Source organism: Lipotes vexillifer, unplaced genomic scaffold, assembly GCF_000442215.2.
Source record: "Lipotes vexillifer unplaced genomic scaffold, Lipotes_vexillifer_v1.1 scaffold588, whole genome shotgun sequence".
Lineage (NCBI taxonomy): Eukaryota > Metazoa > Chordata > Mammalia > Artiodactyla > Lipotidae > Lipotes > Lipotes vexillifer.
The window spans coordinates 873,545-894,759 of record NW_006778148.1 but is presented as its reverse complement, the minus strand read 5'-3'; the positions used below and the strand labels follow the sequence as shown (position 1 = coordinate 894,759).

General features: G+C 52.7%; 1 protein-coding gene across 2 annotated transcripts in view; it reads right to left on the bottom strand.

Annotated features, from left to right (window-relative positions):
- Nucleotides 1–995: 995 nt before the first annotated feature.
- The window catches only part of CDK5RAP2 (CDK5 regulatory subunit associated protein 2), a 186,840-nt gene continuing 166,620 nt past the window's right edge, over nucleotides 996–21,215 (bottom strand). The window contains exons 30-38 of one of the 2 annotated variants that reach the window (XM_007451495.1): nucleotides 19,711–19,900; nucleotides 18,608–18,729; nucleotides 17,283–17,519; nucleotides 14,510–14,587; nucleotides 13,205–13,470; nucleotides 11,950–12,100; nucleotides 5,315–5,434; nucleotides 1,475–1,521; nucleotides 996–1,052 (exon numbers count right to left, since the gene is read on the bottom strand). In XM_007451495.1, the coding sequence (XP_007451557.1) occupies nucleotides 996–1,052; nucleotides 1,475–1,521; nucleotides 5,315–5,434; nucleotides 11,950–12,100; nucleotides 13,205–13,470; nucleotides 14,510–14,587; nucleotides 17,283–17,519; nucleotides 18,608–18,729; nucleotides 19,711–19,900 (1,268 nt within the window). The remainder of the gene's footprint in view (nucleotides 1,053–1,474; nucleotides 1,522–5,314; nucleotides 5,435–11,949; nucleotides 12,101–13,204; nucleotides 13,471–14,509; nucleotides 14,588–17,282; nucleotides 17,520–18,607; nucleotides 18,730–19,710; nucleotides 19,901–21,215) is intronic. The other variant, XM_007451496.1, reaches the window with a different exon arrangement.

Here is a 21,215-nt window from a genome sequence, read left to right as displayed (position 1 = left end):
GTGATGCACAGGGAGAGCAAACCAGGGTGGATGCAGGAAGGCCCAGGACGAGGGCAGGAAGAGGGACCCAGTCGGGGTTCAAAATGCTCCCGGCTGTGGGCTCACAAACGAGGCCCAGCTGCCCGGCTGCTCAGTGGCTCCGAGGTGGTGGGCACGGGGCCATGAGGCAGAGAGCAGAGCTGGGCATGCAGCGTCGCGTCAGGGCATGGCCGGGGAGCCCCCCTCGGTCAGCGCCTCTTGGGGTGCCCTGGGCCAGTCTGCAGGCTCATCTGAACCCGGGGCCAAGCCCTACCCTGTTTACTTCTCGGGGACACTGTGAAGCTCGGGCAGGACAAATGCAAATGCACCAGGCAGCACAGTGGGGAGGAAGGACCACCACCACCGTCAGGACGCTGCGATGCCAAGTCCCTGCCCCAGGCCTCACTGGGTCTTTCCCACGCTGGGCACGGCACCCCCGCAGGGCGCTGCTCCGGACGTCACCGTGCCATCACTGTGCAGTGCCGAGGGCACACCAGGCACCCTGGCCACACCACGTGGCATCATTCCTCTCTGAACACTGGGTGGCTCAGCACAAAGCTCGGGCGACCTCTGAGGGCCACGCCAGTCCCAAGACCCCCAGGCTGTCCTGGGCTTTAGGCTCTGCACAAAATAACTGCATCACCAGGTTGAAATGAGTTGTTTAATGAGCATCTTCCAACTGTGGGGCTGGCTGAGCACCCAGCGAATCCGGGGGACACGGGGTGGGGGGGGGACGCGAGCCCACCCCCGTACCTAAGAGTAATGCTCAGCTCCGCGCCGGCCCCGGAGGTGAGAGGCCTGGCGCCTGGAAGCTCCCACCCTATCTGACAACAACTCCACGCCAATCTTAAGGTGAAAGATAGGTCCCCTTTGGCCAGACAGCCCTTCTCCCCTCAATAAGCGGGAACCACGCTTGTAACAAAGAGACAGGACGAGCTAAGTGGGGAACCACAAGCTTTATTGGCTGAAAGTTCTCCTCAGGAGCCTGGCCTGCTGGGACTGGACGTTCCAGGATGGGCACTCCCGGGCCTAAGCTAGGAGAAGGGAGGGGGAAAAAAATGAGAATTTTAGGTCCCACGGAGGGTTTCTGGAGTAAGATTACTGACAGAATTAATGGTGAGAATGCTATTCTGAAACTACTTTCAAAGACATACTGTTTGATCAGTAAATATTTATAGAACCAGATGATAATTAAATATTTATCAAACGCCTACTATGTGCCAGGCATCGTTTGCTGTATTTCTCACTGGTAAAAAAAACAGCATACCAATAATTAGAACCACCATCAAAAACACGGCATGATGAAATGAAACTTTTCATGCGCTGCTGGCAGAAAAATACAACCGACAGAGAACACGTGACCGGGTTTCACCTTCAACTTCGTTTTTCAAAAGAAGTCATTGCCAGCCCCACACCCATTCCCATCTCCCAAATGGCCTTCTCAAAGGGGCATCACCTCCAGGTTTCCTCTGGCCTTCCGAAGGATTTTGTGCGTAACAACCACTAAGGAAAAAGCAAAGAACGGGATGATGAGACATAGATGCCCAGGAAGACAGTGTAAAAGCCAAACGCAGGGAGGAGCCCACAAGCCCCACATGGTTCAGGCGTGTGGTCAGCCCTGTAGCAGCCAGACCCAGACGTGTAAGGCCCCACCTGCCCCATCACACATCCCAGCATCAAATAACCCATCAGAGAGGGTGGACCAGAGACCCCTCCTCAAGTCCAGGCTAAGCCACAACCTCAGCGATACTAGAAGGCAGAGCGAGCGACACCACGCTACAGACAGAAACTGAGGCTCTGCAGGGCCAGCGGGACGCCCAGGGCCCGCCTCTGCGGGCTGGGCTCGTGGTGCCGGGCAGGGGAGAGGCCTGCACCTGACTAGGGCCCCTCAGCCCCCCGGAGAAGCAGAGCTGGGAAGGGGGTGCACCCGCTCCAAGCAAACCCACACGTGAAGGCCAAGTCGAGGGTCGAGGGCACAGCAGTCCTCGGAGCAGGGGCCTGATGACAGGGAGGAGGACCGGACCGTGGGTGTCTCTCCTGAGCTGCCCTCCAGTGGCCCCCTGGGCCAGGCACACTCTACCTGGACAGCAGCGGGGTGGGGGGTGGGCTATGATCTCACAGGTCCCTGTGATCTGACTGATGCCCTCCGAGCTGCGTGAGGCAGATCCCCAGCGCATCAGAACCCACGGGGCGGGGCGGGGAGGAGTGCGCGCTTTCAGTGCAGCGACTCTAAAGTAAGGTGGCTTCTCCCCTCAGTCCTTGTCTTGTCCAACAAACGCCAGCAGCAGCAGGAGTGCCGCCACTGAGGGGAGATCGGCCCGATAAGGGATCCACCTTAAACAGGCTTTGGTGATGGCCAGGGACTCCAGCTACCCCCAGGGAGGACACACAGGCTTCTGGAACTGGGCCTTTGGCCAGTGGGGCCCAAGGCTGAGACAGTCTCCCTGTCGGTACCCACGGCCCAGCTGCCCAATGGCTTATTCGGAATAGGTGCCATGTGGTGGCCTTGAGAAAATATTTCTTGCCTCACGAAAATTTCCATCTGGAGGTAACGAAGTCTGTTTGCAATCTGTGACACCGCGGGAGGGGACAGATGGTGTGGGCTTTGTTTTTAACTGGGCAAAGTGAATTTCAGAGGTGCCCACTGCCTCTCTGTGCCCTTCCCCAGCCCCACGCCGCAGGGCAGACGTTCTTAAGCTGGGCCCAAGGCTATGCGTTGGAGCGTCCTATATCCTCAGAAACCACGTGCAAATCTGTGTGTGAACAAGGATGCGTGCATCCTTCTGGGGAGAGAGATCCCCTCTCCTGAGGTTTGCCAAGGAGCCTGTGACCCGGAAAAGATTCGGTACCATGGCTGTGGAGGTTAAAAATAATGTTAAAACAGTACTAAAAGTATGGAAGGAGCTAAGTCTCACCTGGCGCAAGTGTGAGGGGCCCCACGTCTGAACAGCACTGCCCACGTTCAGAGCAAGAAACTCCCACTGAGATGAGAAGCCCGAGGGACAGAGCGGGGAAGAGCTTGTCCCAGATCAAGGCCGGCCCCAGGCAGAGGCGTGACTAGAACCCAGGTCTGTCTGACTCAGCACCTGCTCTTCCCACCTCAGCAGGGCACTGGCAAGGAAGACACCAGCCTCAGTGGTGTCCAGCGGTGACAGGTGGTTTGCCAGCTGTGACCTCAGTGCACACCCCCCGAGGATTCCTGTCTACAGGTGGGAAGTGAAGTGGGCGGTTCCAGGTCACGTGGGGAGGGCCTCACGGTCACCCTTTCCCTCCTCTCCCTGCAGCCTCTGGGAGGAGCTGGAGCGTTCGCCTTGGCCCAGGCAGGGAGCAGCCCCAGGCCCTTTGCTCTTCCTCGTCACCAGGCGGGGAAGGGAGAGGAGGGGACACTACCCCAACTTCCACTCAGTCCCTTAGAGCCAGAGCAGACCCTGGGAGGCTGGCGGGGTTTGGGGTCTTTGGGGCAAGTCACAGGCCCGGCTCACTCACCAGCTGTGCAAGCTTGGGCAAGCCCTCCCCTCAGCCCACGCCGACTCTGTGCCGGGCCTCGGAGGGAGATGCGGAGAGGGGGAACCGTCTTAAACACGGGAGACGCTACGACACGTCTGAGGTCTTTCCGACTATTAAGGGTTTGCCGCCACCTGCATGCACAGAATTCAGTCTGACCTCATGGAATAAAGGAGTCAGAGAACTATCACTTATTGAGCACCCCTTCTGTCCCAGGAAGAGTACCAGAAAGCTGAGGTATCACTACCATCCCTCTTTTACAGAGGAGAAAACAGGGGCACTTTTTTATGAAGCTGTGATGAGAAATCCAGGCCCAACCGGCCAGTCCGAGTCCTCTGGAATTACCGTCTCCGGTTAGAGATAAGGAATCTAAAGCTCAGAGAGTTCAAGTCATTTATTCCAGGTCACGCAGGAGAGCGGAGATCTGAGCCACGCTCACTGACGATGGCAGGCTCAGCGGCCCGGGACTCAGGGCTGGGCTCTGTCCTCTGGACCTGCCGTGGTAACTCACCCATCTGAACCTACTTCCGAAATACGCTCACCTGCAAACAGGGCTAACTTCATGTTCCCCGTGACTGCCTGGGACAACGGCTACAGGGCAACGCCAACGCCGAGAGCGCCAGTGTTCCCTGGACCTGGGGGCTGTACGAAAGCACGCTTCCCACCTCCTCAAGAGCCGCTCCAGGGGCCTGACCCACCTGGCCCACAGCTACCTCAGGCACGGCCTCGATGGCGCTCCCCCCACCCCGCCGCCTCCAGCGTTCCTCTTCTCTGCCAGTGGCTCGAACCCCCAGGCGGGAACCCCACGGACACCCGCCGGTCTGCCAGGGCCGCCTCCTCACCACCTTTCAGCCCCGCCCCGCCTCCCGGCCCCTCCGTGCTCAGCCAAGGGGACCTAACACACGACGGACGCCGTGAGCCCCGCGGCTCCTTCTCGGGTCTGGTCCACAAGGCCCCTCGTGACTCAGGGATGTCGAGGGCCTGGCCACCCAAGGCCTGGCGGGGCCTGTGCTGCTAGGAGGCTCCGCCGCGCGCACGAGGGCACGGGTGCCGGGGGCTGAAAGCGGGCAGGGGGGTTGCGCCTCTGAAGCCCCCGGGCCAGGGCTGGGGCCACCTTACAAGCGTTATTGGATGTCTCCGGCCTTGCATTTCCGTGTCTGTCCAGGAGTGTCTTTCGCAAATCGGTGCCCTCCTCTGGATCCCACCGCCCGGCCATAGGCCCTCCTCACCTGCCTGGACCGGCCGCCAGGAAGCCCTTCTCGACGCAGATGGACAGTCCGCTTGGAGCGGCTCCCACCCGAGGCCTCTCACGCGGCAGCCCCGGTGCCCCAGGTCCCTCCCACCCCCACCTGCCACGGGCAGCTCCAACTCCAGCAACGTGAGCTGCTGTCGGCTTTCCTCACAGGCAGTCTCACTCCTTGTCCCTCTGCCCTTGCCCACGCTGTCCCCTGTCCCCCTGACCAACATCGACTCCTCCTTGAAGACTCAGGTCAGGTGTCTCTTCGTCCAAGAAGGCACCTCCCAGGACAGAGTGACCCCCTCCCCGTCCCACCTCAGTGCTCCCCGAGCCCCTCGCCACACACCTGTCTCCCCAAGGAGGTGACAGTCCCTGGCACCGAGCGGCCCCTCCACAGAGGTCTGTTAAGTGAATTCATCTGTCTGGGCGGGTCAGGATGCGTGAAGTATGAAAGGAAACCCATAAACACGAGGTGTGAGGACAACCCAGAGCTGGGTGTTTAGTCCTCAGAGGCAGGCAGTGGTCAGCCGTGGTAGCCACCCCGCAACTACTCACGCTGATCAAAGATGACTTTCTCCTGGTTCCTGCTCAGCTGCAACAGCTTCATGGTGTTTTGCAACCTCTTTTCCTGTTCAAACAATTTTTTGTGTAGTTTGCTGATCTCTGCCTTCAACTCTCCAGTCTAAAGAGAAAGGGAATTAGAAAAATGAACAAAGAATATAAACGTCAGATCATAGAGAAAGAATTACAAAACCACATAAAAAGTGCTCAACCTTACAAACAAAGGTATTTGAATAAAAACTAGGAGCCTAGTTTTCTAGGCTTGCTCTGCTGGTCAGATGGCGGTGAGGGTGTGGGCAAAGCCCTCTCACGACTGCTGGTGGAGCTGTGAACTGGCACAGCCCACGTGGAACCACGCCCGGCGAGATGCAGCAGAATGTAAAACGTGCTCAACCCCCTGACCCAGCAATTCTACACTTGGGCATCTACCCCAAGGAATGGTAACACAGGCACCAGAAGACGCCTGCGCTCCAGGATGTTCACCTCAGCACCGCTCACAGCAGGACAAAAAAAAAAAACCACCTGATTTGTTTCAATGGGGATTTAGATAACTCAACTACGGTACTTACGTACTATGGAATGATTTTGCAGCTATTAAAAATGATGTAGAACTTCATTTATTGACATTGAAAGATGATCATAATTAGTGACAAAAGTGCCCAGAACAGCTACCGTGCGCCACGCACTCCTGTTCCATAAAATTGAACACCTATATTTCTATCCACAGGTGTGTATATCAAGATGTCTAAACTATTTGATGCGAGAGACATCACGAAAACGTTTATAGTGTTTTAGTTCTGAGAGATGGGATCTGGAATAATCATTTTCTTAATTTATCAGCATTGAGGGATTTTTTTTCCCCGAAAACTACAATGCTGGTATTTTTTTTAATGCTTAAATCTTTTTGTTTTTAATTGGAGTACAACTGCTTTACAACGTTGTATTAGTGTCTGCTGTACAATGAAGTGAATCAGCTGTATGTATACCTATATCCCCTCCCTCTTGGGCCTCCCTCCCTCCCACCCACCTGTGTCATCACAGAGCACTGAGCTGAGCTTCTTGTGCTTTGACAGCAGGGTCCCCACTAGCTATCACACAAAGAGAATATAAAGGTATTATTAGGGGAGTACGATCTATTAGGAGAACCTGTTTTGATTTTCCAGAGGTGAGGAGAGTGGGTGGGTGGCAAAACCAGAGTCCCCAGACCCCTGAAGTGAAAACGTGAACACCATCGCGGCTGTGTCTTAACCAATCTCCACTGAACTAGCTCACGGGGTTAAGGACACTCCCTTTCTCCTAAAATACCTGGACTGTGAGATACCCCGGCACAGGCCACCCTGTGCTACACTGAAATACCTCTGCTCCCAAGAGGGGAGATGTTGGGCTGTCAGCTTACGAAGAGCCACTTTAGTTTGTCCCCCAAACTTGTTTATGGCTGTTGTACGTGTAATCAGTTATATGATTTAATTGAGTATTAAGTAAACCTATGAAATATGTGTATGAAAAGAGAGAACCGGTTGAATGAAAACTAACATATGTTTCAGGAAACACTTGATAAAGACGAGTCACTAAAAAAACCACATTTCTGGCAAATTAGGTGTGGGTGAATAAAAGATGTGGGAGGAACACAGTCTAGAAGGATTCTATATTCAAATTGCCTTGCAAGTGCCTAAGTTTTTTTCTTCATCTTAAAGAAACGGAAATTGGAAGTGACAGACATACATTATGGATACAGTTTATGAAAGAAAGAAGATGTGGAACTTCAATCAGCAGACCCATATTCAAAGAAAAGGCCCTGGCCCTACATCAAAAGAGTGGCAAATGAATGTACATTTAACTGTTTTAAGTTAAACTGAAATGTTTAAGGTATGTATCATTTTTTGATTCCCTACTTTAACCTACTTTTAAGATTAACCAATTGTGCCGGCTACAAGGACTTCAACTGTGCTTCCAAAACAGATCCTAATTTAAACATAAGGTTTTCTTTGATTCTTCCTCAAGCTGAGAGCCCAGAGACTTGTGTTCTGGTGGTGGCTTTGTAGGCCACACATTCTGGGACAAAGTCACTCTACATTCAGAGCCTTAGGTCCACATCTGTGAAACAGGGATGATGCCTGACCCTCTCGTCACACTGCAGTACAGTGAGACTCAGATGAGAGGATGCCTGAAGACAGGGAGAATGATTATTGCTCACCTCGCCTGGCTAACCTCTACTGCTCTTTCTAAAGTCAGCTCAGGCATGACCCCCTCCAGGTCTCCTTCAGACCCTTCTCTACCAGGAGTCTAGGTTGGTTACTGCTCCTTTGGGCGCCCATCGTGCCCAGTGCTTCCTCTAACGTTGCCCGTTTCATGGCTGATTGTAACTGGTCATTCACTTGTTTGCTTCCCCTCCTAGACTACAGGCTCCCTGAGGGCAGAACTCAATTCTTCCCTCTGACCCCCAGCGTCCGCCACGGAGTAGGTGCTGTGAGACCATCTGTCAAGTGGTGGGTTCACCTGTGCTCTCAAAACACCCTGAATTCTATCCGGCACTGCGGACAAGGAATTTTAATTATTTATGTGTCTGCTGTTCCTCTGAACTAAAATCTTCATTGTTACAGGGTGAAGACACCATGGTAAAAACAGCAGGGCTCCAGAGCCCAGCTCCGATGCTTCTAGCTGCTAAGATGATAGAGCGACAGAGTTTCAGTTCTTACTTCCAGAAAATGGGAATAATACTACTTAACCCTCTGAAGGCTCCCCATAAGGGATAAAAGGAGTTGCTGAGTGTATAGCAGAGTACCTGACACCCAGCAGGAGCGCAACAGAGCAACTCTTCCTCAGGGCCACAGAGCTGAGCTCAGAGCTGGGACTTACTCATGAGTGTGCTGCCCCACTTCTGGAACGGTTTTTTTTTTTGGTTGGTTGTTTTGTTTTGTCAAATGAAAAATCTCAAACATTTACAAAAGTAGAAAGAGTAAGATAATGAACCACCAGTTTCAGCAGCTATCAAATCATGGCCAAACTTGTTTCATCTATATCCCTGCCCATCCTCACCCTAAAATTATTTTTAAAATCAATCCTAGAAGCCAATCATATTTCATCCGTAAAATATTTTAGTACATAGCTCTAGAAGAAAAAGATTCTTTAAAAAAAAAAAAAAACAAACAAAACCCACAAGGTCATTATCACATCTAAAATGATGAGAATGACTGCTTAGTATCACCGACTAGATGTCAGTAGATACATTGCCCGGATTGCATCATAATTTTATAATTTTTTTTTTAAACAACTGGTTTGATTCAGCATCCAAATAAACGCCACGTTTTGCATTTGACTGTTAATGTCTCCAGTTCCTTTTAATCCAGTGGGTCTCAGAGCTACCAAGAAGACTTGTAAAAAACAGACCACTGGGGCCACTGCCAGACTTTCTGATTCAGTGGGTCTGGGGTGAAGCCTGAAAACCTGCCTTTCCAAGTGTCCAGATGATGCTGGTTCTAACAGTCCAGGGACCATAATCTGAGAACCACTGTAAATCTGCAAGTTTCGTTCCCTCTTTTCTCTCTCTTTTCTTAGGATGAAAAGATGTTCTAAGCTCATACTGTACATTTCCTGCCCCAGACCTAGAATCAAGCCATTTCTCCAAGGAGTCCTAGTTCCTTTTAGTAAGAAAAGGTATTTAGAAAGCATAATTTGGCACCAGAGGTGCTCACTGGCACTGGACTGGACATTTTTAGAGCCTTTTAAGTAAAAAGAACTAGTTAATTTTTAAAACAGAAAATACATCATGAGTTCATACTGGTATTTCCAATTCATATTAGGGATTACAGGATTTTTACTTCTTTGATTTTTTTATTTGTATCTCTTCCCTGACAGTAAAAATTTCAGCATAATAAGTTATTTGTTTTATCCTATGATAAATGTTAATAATTCCAAAACATACATACAAATATCATTACTAACAATATAATCACTGAAAACAGTTAAAAAAACTGTTGGCAGTTCTTTTTGCCCACTAGGAATACATAGTCAAATTATTGTGTTTTAGTCATTGAAATGTTTCCTCCTTTTTTTTCTTTTTTTGGCCATGCCTTGCGGCTTGCAGGATCTTAGTTCCCCGACCAGGGATCGAAACTGTGCCACCTGCAGCGGAAGTACGGAGTCCTAACCACTGGACCGCCAGGGAATTCCTGAAATGTTCCCTCTTTGTGTGGTTATGCCTCCGATACTATACACAGGAAAGTTGGTTTGTTTCATCCTGTTACGAATTTTTTAAAATTGCTTTTTTCCCCACTTGGATTTATTTTTATTTATAATTATGTAAAGCATTTATACAGTTTCAAAGTCAAATTTATGAAACAAGGTCAATTCAGAGAAGTCTACCCTCTATCCCTGTCCTTCCGACCTCTTCCTTCCCACCCCTACATGTAGACTGTTCTGTGACTGTTTATCCTTCCACTTAAAAACATTTTTATAAATGAGTATGTGTACATATTTGTATCTCTCCCCACAACTTTCTTAGATAAACTGATATATATGATATACACTTTCCAGAGTAGTCCCAGGGACTGGCTGTAGGAGATGCAAAAGGCAATTTAATGACACTCAGAGAAAACACCAGGTAGCAAAAAACCACTGGAGCTGCTGGTGGAAACTTGGAAATCTGCTTTGCACAGATTCCACACCAAGAAAAAGGCACTGTATGAAACACAGACAGGGACAGAAGAGTGGCTAGAGGCAATTTAACACCACACAGGGGTCTGTGTACACCAGCAGCCATATCAAAGCATCTCCAAGGTCCTTTTTCTGGCTCTAAAATTCGGTGATGCTAAAGTGAGCATAATCAATTACCCGAGAAACCCTCGGAAATAAGGGGCAAATCATCACAAGCACTGACCAGTCCCTAGACTAATTTGCTAGCGGGGGAGATCAGTGTGACTCTAAATTGTATTTATACACACTCACATAATAGAAATAAGAACTGCATTCCATCTATTTAACAGACATTACTATGTACTGAGGTCAAAAACACTGCATCAAGGGTGAAATGTTTAGTTCAGACACATGCTTTAAAAATCATATGGGAAACAAAACAAAACAAAACAAAAATCATATGGGCAAGTACCAGTTTGGGAGGATGAGAGGAAATTACTCATTCATTCATTCAAAAATATGAACAAAATAGACGTGGCCCCTCATGGAAAACAGAGGGGCACAGACATTAAACAGACAAGTGTGTAATTATAACTTGTGATAAGGGCTAGGATGAAGCAGAAGAGGATGCTATGATAAAGTGACCGGGAACCCTCTCTGACCTTGAAGTAACATTTAAGCTGAGACCTGAGAGGTGAGAAGGAGCCAGTCGGCCAGGAGGCAGCACCTGTGTCTTCTGGGCTCAAGATGGAAGAGAGCTTGGTGGGTTAGGAGGAAAGGCAAGGCCAGTGGGGCCGGAACCCAGTGGGCCGCCCTTCCTCTCCAACACGCCGTCTTCCACTCCGTGTACGGATTTCCCTGCACGATGACTGCTCGTGTACCTCCCCGAGCTCACGGCACCAAACTTTCTCCCCAGGATCCCAAGACAGAAACCTAAGCACAGGCTCAGCAGAACCTTCCGAGGTGAGGGGGCTGCTTCCCTGCTACTTGTTTGCCATGGTTGGGAGATCTGAGAGCTGCCAGAGGGGTGAACTAGATGAGTGACGACGTGGAACGCACATTTCCCTTCTGCCTTCCTCATGGCCTCTGGCAAAAATTTATAGGTGAGATAAAGGGGGAAATATCTATCAGGCCACCAAGCAAAGAGCTCTAACTCTTCCTTAACAAGCAGGCTCCTTCTTCCAGGGAGCTTTCCCTGATTATCAGAGCAGGTGCTCACCTTGTCATAATACGACATGTTTCCCACACACACAGACCCGGGGGACAGGCTCTGCTCTGCCTGACGCCTGATCTGTGCCATGACAGATGGGGATGCAGATGGAGATGGGAGCAACTGCTCATTCAGTCATGTTCAAGTGACTGCAACGTCTAGCTTTTAAGGGAGATTTCAATGGTTTTGTAATAAATGATTTTGTTTGGTTTAAAAAAAAAAAAAAAAGTAGTTTCTAAGTACTTAAAATAGATTTACAAACCCCACTAAAATAGGATGCTGAAAGCTATCGAAAGGGATCAGACAGTCCAGAGAAAGGTCTTAGAAATGAAAGGCATTCTGAGCAGAATGGAATGACCTAGTCCATGAGGAAAACCTGGGACTTAAAGCCTATAAATCAAAGCCTGTCCTTGGGATTCAACACTTGTGCCTTCAAAGCCAGCTCTGTACCCTTGAGTATGTGCCTCACTCCCCGAACCTCAGTTTCCTCACATGTAGAACATGGACAGGGTTTCCCTCAACAAAGATGGGCTGGCGCTGGGGACACGGTCGGGTCCAGGCGGCAGGCCAAGCTTGCAGGGCCCCAGGGGATCAGGTCTGAAACTGGCTTGGAGCAGCCAGCGCGGTGTCGGACATGTCACTCAACCAACATGGCGCCCTCCCTGCCCCCCGCCACATTCCCCAAACTGAGGGCACACCTGCTGGAGGCCAGGTCCCGGGCTGGACGTGCAGAAGCCTGAGACACAGGCCCCAGCGGCACCCTCGAGCCTCTGCACCCATGTGCCACCACCCACCTGTTCACAGTGGAGCGTGCACTGGCCACTGGTGGGCAGTGAGACCCTCCAGAGGAGTGTCAGTAACCTCGAGGCCTCATCCAGGGTCAGCCTGGCTGCGCCGACACCGGTGACGAAGCTGCTCAGGGGCGCCGAGTGTGGATGCTGTGTGGGGGGATGAGAAGGCTGTTACGTGCAGTCTGGAAAAAGATTATGGATGAGCCGGCTTTAACGGGCAGCATAAACCCCCAGACCGCAGGGCCTGTGCTCCACACGCCAAGCAAGAGCCTGCTGCCGGGCGACACCAATTCATAGTTCTTAAAGACGGTGACTTATAGATTATGAGAGAACTTCGGTGGTGACTTTAGCCTGGTCAATAAGCATGATTAATGGCCGCCTGAGTTCACTCCATTTACTATGCCAAGAAGAGGGTCCCCGCAGCCATGGAGCCTCTCCGGAAGGTGAACGACGCCAACGGCACGCGACGCGACCCAAATGTTTCCCCTGGAGTCTGCATGGCGCCGGCGGGAGGCGGAGGTGCCCGCACAGGTGAGGGGGGTGACCTGCAACACTCTTCAGGGAGCAGGATGACGGAGAAAGAGAGCACCTTGGCGGACAGAGACCTGGGTTCAAATCCGACCGCTCTGAGCTACTTTCCCTCAGCACCTGCTCAGTGGGAATGACATCACCCACTGTAAAGGCTGCTCTGGGACGAAAGAAAATACGGTCCTAAAAGGTCCTGTGCAAGAAGAAACAGCGGCCGCCAACCATCCTGAGGCGGCTGCAGGACAGCTCGCGGTGGCAAGCGCATCACAGATGGCAGCGTGGTGGACCAGACCACACACTGCGTGAGGACCAGGACCTCAGGCACCCTGTTCACCACAGCAGCCCCACAGCCTGAGCACGGAGGCCGGGAGGGTGACGGACAGGTGACTGGGTGGGAGAAGGGATGGACACACTGCAGGACTGAAGGATAGAGGGATGGACGAGAGACTGGACAGGCCGTGGAGGGGCAGTGCAGCGGAGCCCAGCGAAGCGACCGCGGTCACACAGGCACAAACCTCAGCAGGTGTCCCTCCCGCAGAACAACAAGCAGCCTCGCAGCCCGGACCTGACCTCACGAGTTTCATGCACGATGCTCCCTGGCCCCTCTTCCCAGGGCCTTACTGAGGACTCGTGAGCCCCTCGCCCCCACTGCCCTCGACCAACACCTTCCACCTCCTGCGCCCCTGTGCGTCCCTCTCCCTCCAGCTCCGTCGCTCAGGTTACCTTTGTTGCCAGCTCTTGACTCGTGGGGCTGGGAGCCTCTTGGATCTGAATGTCCATCTCGGCGAGGAGCTTCTGGCCCCGGCCAATCTGCTCGCACAAGGCACCGTAGTCCTCAATCAGGCCCAGGACGTGGCAGCCACTCTTGCTGGCCCACAGGCGGTGGCCAGGGACCAGGCGGGACACGTTTGAGGTGCTGGTGATCGAGGTGCCACTGTCGCAGGAGAGGGTGTCCATGTCATTTCCAGAGAGTGGAGCGGTCTCTGAAGCTACAGAACGAGAAGGAAGATGTCAGACCTACCTGGGGCGGCACCCTGCATTCGATGAGCTGCGTTCAATGTCTAGCCAGCCAGGAGGGCTAAGAGCCCTCAGGCCCAAATGCCACCTGACACAGCCCCGAGGGGAAAGAGGCCTGGAGCCAGGACCTCAGTCTGTGTATTACCCGCCGTAGGCTTATTCATCCTGTGGGAGAAGCTCATTTCAATCCAACCAACACTCATCAGGCACCAGCTCTGCAGAAGAGCCCTGATTCACACAGACGAATCAAGCCTGGACCTGCGCTTCAGGGGCCCGTGGTCTAATCGGAACACAGATGCCATGTGGGAGGTGTAACAGCATGACGACAAAGAGCCGGAGCTCAGCGGACAGAATAATCAAGCCTCTGCGCGGGAAGGGAGATCAGGGACGGCTTCCTAGAAGAAGCAACAATTGCGCCGGGCTGAATGGGTAGCAAGAATTATGCTACACAGAGGTAAAAGCCTGCCGCTTTCTACCTTTGGATCAACAGAAGCACGGATGGATAATTCGGACCAGGGCCATCAGGAAAGACATTTCCCTGGGCAGTTTGCATTCAGGATGAGTCTTCGGGAAGCAGCAGGATTTTCACTGGCACAGAAGCGGGCAAAGTCGGTCTGGCAAAGGCGGGGGCCACGCTGCACAGTCCCAGTGATAGGGAAGTGCAGGCCCAACTGCAGGATGGTTTGACCCATTCGTGTGGCACCAGGAGGGCAGAGGGGTGTGGCTGGATGGGCCCACTCGGGCTGGATGCTGCAGGGCCTTGAAAGCCACGATAAGGCAGTCACACTTTAATCCAGGGCAACAGGGAGCGAAACCAATGATGTCGCTAAGGTTGGTAACACCTGGGCTTGGAGAACGAGATTGCCAGCTAGAAATGCTGAGAACACAAACCCCCAAATCCTGCCAAGTACCCTGCTGAGTTGGGACCAGGGACCCCCCCTTTCCTCCAATTTAAAAAGTCCCACTGCCAAACGCAGCTGTGCCATAGCTACCCAGACTTTAGCTTTGTACCTGGTCTTGGTGGCACTGCTGGGGTGGAATCAAACAGATCATATGAATTGCCAGCTGCCACGGGACACTTGTCACCATCTACAAAATGCAAAATAAGGGAGATAAACCAACAAACGTTTGAGTTTCACTCTCATCAGCATTTGAGAGAGAACTGAATGAAAACACAGTGAAACACCAGACACACACAAGCATTCATTCAGATCCTCACTGGGCATCTCTCCCGCCAGGCCCTGCGCGGGACACGGGGGATACAGAGTGAGCAGGCCCGGCTGCCTCCCCGGAAGGACCCTCTTGTCCAGACAAATAAACACGCTGTTTCCCCTCAGGGGTCAGGGCTAAGGGAGGGAGGCACGGGGGCTGTGGGAGCTCAAGTGAGGGGGTAACCCGAGGAGGGACAGAAATGTAGGCAGAGGAAGGAGCAGATGCCAAGGCACAGAGGAGGGAGCCCTCGTGACACATTCAGGGAGCATGAAGTGGGGGATGTCAGGCGGGACAATGTCAGGCTGAGACCTGTTTTGGGCTGGAGGAGTAAGGCTGGAGGCGGCTGCAGTAACCCACATAAGACAGAAGAGTGACCCGAAGTAGGATTTGGGAGGTGATGCGTTCGAAACAATGTAAGGTGGCAAAACCAGTCATGTGCGGAACGAGATGATGGGCCACACTCTGTAATTCAGGAAAGCACTTTCACATCTGAACTCTCAGTAGCTCGGGGGCAGGATGGCACTGTAATTCAGGGTTCCTGGAAAAGGAGACCAATGGGCAGAGACAAGAAGTGATCTGCCTAGCATCACCCTGAGTGTCCGTGGCAGAGAGAGGACTGTGTCCAGGCCTCAAGGTGTCCTGCCCAGCTTGCTCCCCACCCAGGCCCCTCCAAAGAGTGCACTGCAACTCTGAGGCCAAGGCGCCCGGGGGTCAGCTCTGTGGAGCTGGCCCCAGAGCCGTCACTTCCTGCAAAAACAGCAGTCTTTAGGCCACAACTTTCAGGCAGCTGCATTTAAATATCGCCCTGAAAAGTCCTGTGCAAAGGAAGAAATGCTGCTGCCTACTGTGTAATTCTAATCTTCACTTGAGGAAACTGCAAAACTTCTCCACGGAGGCGGCGCTGTGAATTTTGAGCACATTCTCCTAGATGCCTCTTTGGAGACCGCCCCCCACCCCGGCCCCAGGGCTGACCCTGGACAAATTTCAAAAATAGGCAAAGGCTGTTCAACGGCCTCACTTCAACTGCCCCAAAGCTCCTTCCTGGGCGCCCCAATCACTGAACTGTTCTCCCTGCTTCAATCTCCCTAGCTCACACCGACAACCTCCTTGGTCCCATCTCCTCAAAGCCCTAAGAAGGGCCAGGAGCAGAGCAGACCCTTATTTAAATACGGCAAGGCCCACTGATGTATCCCCTGTGCAGAAGGCGGCAGTAGGGCCCCTTCCCAACCCTGTGAGGTTCCCCTTGCAGGATTTTATCCTAAGAATACTGTTTAACAGAAAAAGCGTGTTAACGCTGATGTTTATTAAAGCTCCAAATCAGAGACCACTTTAATAATCATCAGGGTAATGGTTTGGTGACTGACAATCATCTGAAAACAATAATTAGGAAGCCCGCATGAAACAAGGGGAAACATTTATGATGTAATGTTGGGCAAAAACAAAGAAAGGACACAGAATGGCACAAAAACCAATTTGAACATTATAAATTCACGCCTACATTTGATTACCAAATGAAGAGACACACACAAAGCAAAAAATTATTATTCTGTAACCATGAAGGATTTGTTTTCTTTTTCATATCGTCACATCATCTTTTTGGTTCAAATTTTAAAATCCTTACCAAGGAGAAACCCACGAGCGAGTCACCGTAAGTTCCAGAGCTGGGTGACTGGGTGCTCTTTGAGAGATTGTAATTTTTTAAATCAAAGGCGACAGATGTAATTCCCAATCTAAGTAAAGGTAAGTCCAAACTTTTCTACACTACTTGTTTATAAAGTCTGTTGGCACTCCTTGTCCCCTGGATGCGCACGCCCATCCACCTGGGCGCTGGGATGGTGACCCCCAGACACCAGGGCTCCTGAAGGCCAGGTGGCACTTCAGACACAGCACTGCACCCGGAGCTGGAAATGATTTCTAGCTCCAGCTCTGCCACCTACTTGCTGTGCCACTTTGGGCAAGTCCAGTACCCTCTCTGGGTTTTAGTTCCTTCATCCAAAGAGCAAAGACGATGGCCTGGCTGACTGATTTGAGCCTGGCCACCTGCCGGTTTACGCCCGGCCCTATGCAGGAGTCGGGCAGACGAGGCCCAGTCTGTCCTCTTTCTGCTCCCTACACAGCCTCTGCAGGGCTAGACAATAAACCCAGAGGTAAACGCCAAACTGAACCAGTTTTCAAACCTGCCGGGAAGCTTTTGAGATCCTGAGACACTGACAACCCGGGGAAGAGGTGAAGATTCTCTTTTAAAGGCAGTTAAGAGGGACTGAAAAAGATTTTCAGCAGTAGGTCATGTGGACAGGACTAAGGGGGTGGCAGACAGCAGGACTGGAGGCGATAAGGGCGGCTGGAAGCCCAAAACCCACTGCCCTGAGAATCAGCAGGCCCCACAGATGACACCGTTTTGCCAAAGGTGACAGCTACTCAGCGGTCAGGTCCCAAGCTCCCAGGGTACACGGCGCATCTGCTGTCAGTGAGAGGACACCTCCATGGGGCAAGGGCGGGATTCAGAAGCTCACACGTGCCACACAGACGTGCAGGGCTGCATTTCAAACAGTGAGGCGAGGCAGGGCAGTACCAGGCTTGTCCAGCTGCTGGGGCCGCTCGGGGACAGACAGAGTCTGGAGAGCCGAAGTGAGCTCTGCCTCCTGGGCCTTCTCCCCGCCCTGTGCCAGCTGCTCCTCCAGCCTGCTCTGCAGCGTGCTGTTGGTTTCGATGCTCCTTTCCAGCTGCGCCCGCAGAGCCTGGATCTCTGTCAGGAGGCCATGCAGGTGGCCAAAAGGGTCCTGCCCCCTCCAGCCTTCTCCCGATGCCTCTGCCCCGGTCTCTGCAAACACAAGCAAAGGGAAGCCTCGACACTGTCAACCGCCAGAGGGTCAGCCATCGAAGACAAGTGACGGTGCTTTCCATCCGCTGCCATCACCACCCTCCCCTGCCTAAGACCTAGGTACCACGGAACATAACAACTCGACCTGAAAAACAAAAATACTCGCAGACTTAATTGCTGCTATTCCACAGGCTAAATAAGAGCTGGAAATTAACTTTCGCTTCTGGCCATAAATGCCTAACAAATTGCACACCAAACCCTGAAATTATGTCTAGTAGTAATAAAATCTATTGGGGCTGGAATTATATAATGAAAGGGCTGATTTTAAGAGCCACGGTATATTTAAAAGACACAACAGCAAGAATAAGAAAAGCAACCTGAGGAGAAAATGAGAGCTGAGAGGTGACCCTTTTCTAGATAAACTTTCAATAGGGAGAAACCATCTGGAAAATCAGTTGCGAAAAAAAGAAAAAAACCCCACCACACCTCAAAACTGATTCTAAAACATTAAGAGTTTACAGTCAAGTCGCTCTGATCTGGTATCTCTCTAGGATACAGCGAGGCCCAGGGCCAGCAACCATCTCTAGAGCAACGTTCAGCACGTAGTAGGTGCTCCATAATTATCTGCTGAATGAATGGGCAGGAAAAAAAAAAAAAAAAAAAAAAAAAAAAACATACACTAGCAGGAAAATTATCATAAAAGTGATTTCTTGAGTGTCTACTACGTGCCAGGTACTGTGCTAGGACGCTCTTAATAAATGGTTTCATTTAATTTTCACAACTGTACACAACAGAGATTAGTAGACATGTTTTACAGAGGAAGGAGCAGGCCCAAAGGGATGAGGTGACCGGTGGAAGACACACACTGGGACGCGAGGCCGTGGGAAACCAGACCGCCGCTCACCGGACTCCTGAGCCTAAGTCCTTCCATGTTTCCCGCTGCCACTTGAGAAGAAGGGTGGCCCAGAAAGCCTGCCTCAGCATCGATCTACTCCACCCTGGAGGCAAGCTTGGGGTTTCAGGACAGCGTTTCAGGAAAGCGGGCAGCCCGCCGTCCGGGTCAGAGCGCCCAGTACCTTGCGGCCTCCTGTGCTCTTCATCCAGCTTCTCGTACACCTTCAGCTCCGCCCGGAGGGACTGCAGTAGCTTGTCGTTCTGCGTGAGCAGCTGCTCTCTCACCTTCACCTCCTCCTGCACCCTGGGAAGGCCCCGGCGCCACGGGAGGAGAGGTTATTCTCACGCAGGGCTTACCTGACCCACAGAGCAGGCAATTCCACCATCAGCCAGAGAGTGTGGACAAGACTGACAGCGTGGGGAGGAGCACCCCTCACAGCTCTGCTCCCGAGGGCTCTCCAGGCCCAGCCCTTTACAGACGTGGTCTCACGTCATCTTCACAGACACCCTAGAAAGTATGTGCTCTCTAATCCCCAATTCACGGATATGAGGAAGTGAAGCTCAAAAAGGTTATGTCGCACCCAGGGGTGCACAGCGCAGGAGAGAAGCCAGCGCTGTGTGATGGCGAAGACAGTGACCCCGCAAATCACCGCACCACCCTGGGGAAGCGAGGGCGAGGTCAGGAACTAAAGGTGTGGGGCGTCCGGAGTGCTGACGGAACCGCCGAAACACGTGGGACGAGATGGGTGGGAGTCTCCGGGGGACTGCAGAGGGCAGTCAGCGTGATGCGCTCAAAGCCTAAGGCAGACTCCCGCACGCCTCTGTGCAGAGATTCCCGTGGCTTCCTGAGTCACTCGGCGCGAAAACCCGAGGTCCTCACCAGGCCTCGGGGTCCTGCGGGACTCGGCCTCCAGTCCCCTCCGTGCCCTCCTCTACCTCGGCCTCTCCTCCAGCTGCACTGAGCCCCGGCTCCGCCCTGCACAGGCCAAGGACACCCCGCCTCGGGGCCCTGACCCTTTCCAAGGAAAAGGATCTTCCCCCAGGATCTGCAGAGCTCACACCCTCACAGCCTCCAGGTGGCCGCTCAGATGGCATCCTTTCAGAGATGCCGGCCCTGAACCACCCTGGATAAAACAAGCAATCCGCCCCCAGGCCCTGTCCCCCTTCCTTAGATGACTTCGCCCCTCGTATTTTATTCCCACCTGACGTGCCACGTGTTGTGTGCTTAGTGTCTGTCCCCAGGCACCGGGCAGGGCTGGCAGGCCCGGGGCACCCTGACCCCTACCTGCTCAGCTCACTGCGGCTGTGACAGACCTCCCGGAGCAGCCGCTGGTTCTGACTCTGCTTCTCGTCCACCTCCCTCTGCAGTCTGTCGTTCTCCGCCCTCACACAGGCGAACTCCCGCTGAAGGTGCTCCAGGCCGGCGGTCTTCCTGGAGAGGGACTCGCGCAATTTCTCATTCTCCTTCTGTTTATCTGCGTGCACAAAAAAGCACCAGTGAGAGGAGACACCATTTGTTTTTTCCACCCTTACTATGCAAATACGGCGCTTCGGCTGGAGCACTCAGAGAATACAAAAGAGAACGAGATTTCATCTGGCATTTATGATTGTGACATTCCAATTATCTCCTGCATTTTGGGCAGGTAAATCTGTCAACATCTAGGGTGCAGATTAAACATCACTGGGATGAAATGGGCCCGTTTAGTCTTCTACTAAATAATGGGCGGTGCAAACCTACCTACTTTGCCTTCACAGAGCAAACAGTGGGTAGAAATTAAAGACAGAGGCAAGAAACAGGGCGCCGAGCTCTGGCGACGGGTGTTGGGAAAGTCCGGAAGCCTCCCAAGGAGGCCAGCAGGGCTGTGCGGACAGCAACCCAGCCGGCACTCTCAGGCCATGAGGCCAGCACGCCTGCTGAGGGATGAGGAACACGGAGGCACGGGGACCAATGGTCAAGGGCACAGCCTGGAGGCAGAGGGGGGCACATCGGAGTGAGGCTCTTCCGTTTACTCAAGAGTACCCCATACTCTTGTGGGGTCGCTGACCCCACAACCTTGAGCCAGGCTCTTCACTCCTCTGTGCCTCAGTTTCCTCATATGTGTGGCCGGGAGTAGTAACTGAGTCACCACATGTAAGGGCTTCGCACAGGGCCTCACAGCACGCTGAAAGCTGCCAGCACTCCGAGGGCAGGCTGTTAGCCGTGCTCGTGGCGGTAACAGCTGACGTCGGCGCCGTGCTCACTGCAGGCATTACCTTAGCACCTCCCCATGTGTCACCCTACTTGCTCTTCAGAGCACACCTCCATGTAGGTACTTTTTTACTCCCCATTTTCCACACAGGAAACTAAGGATCAAAGAGCCTAAGACTTCACCGAAGTCACATAGCCGGTAAGTGGCAGAACCAGGATTCAGACCCAGGTTTTCTGATTCTGCTCTTAACCCCGGCATGATCATCTCTGAGCAAGCTTTCTCCTGTTCCCTCAGACTGCAGCCACGCTAAGCCTCCTATAACTCCTGACTGGTCCAGACTCCCCCCCACCCTCTAACCCTCGGGCCTCTGTCCACTCTCTTCTATTTAAAATGCCCTGGCTCTGGGCTTCCCTGGTGGCACAGTGGTTGGGAGTCCGCCTGCCGATGCAGGGGACGCGGGTTCGTGCCCCGGTCCGGGAGGATCCCACATGCCGTGGAGCGGCTGGGCTCCTGAGCCTGCGCGTCCGGAGCCTGTGCTCCGCGACGGGAGGGGCCACGGCAGTGAGGGGCCCGCGTGCCGCAGAAAGGAAAAAAAAAAAAA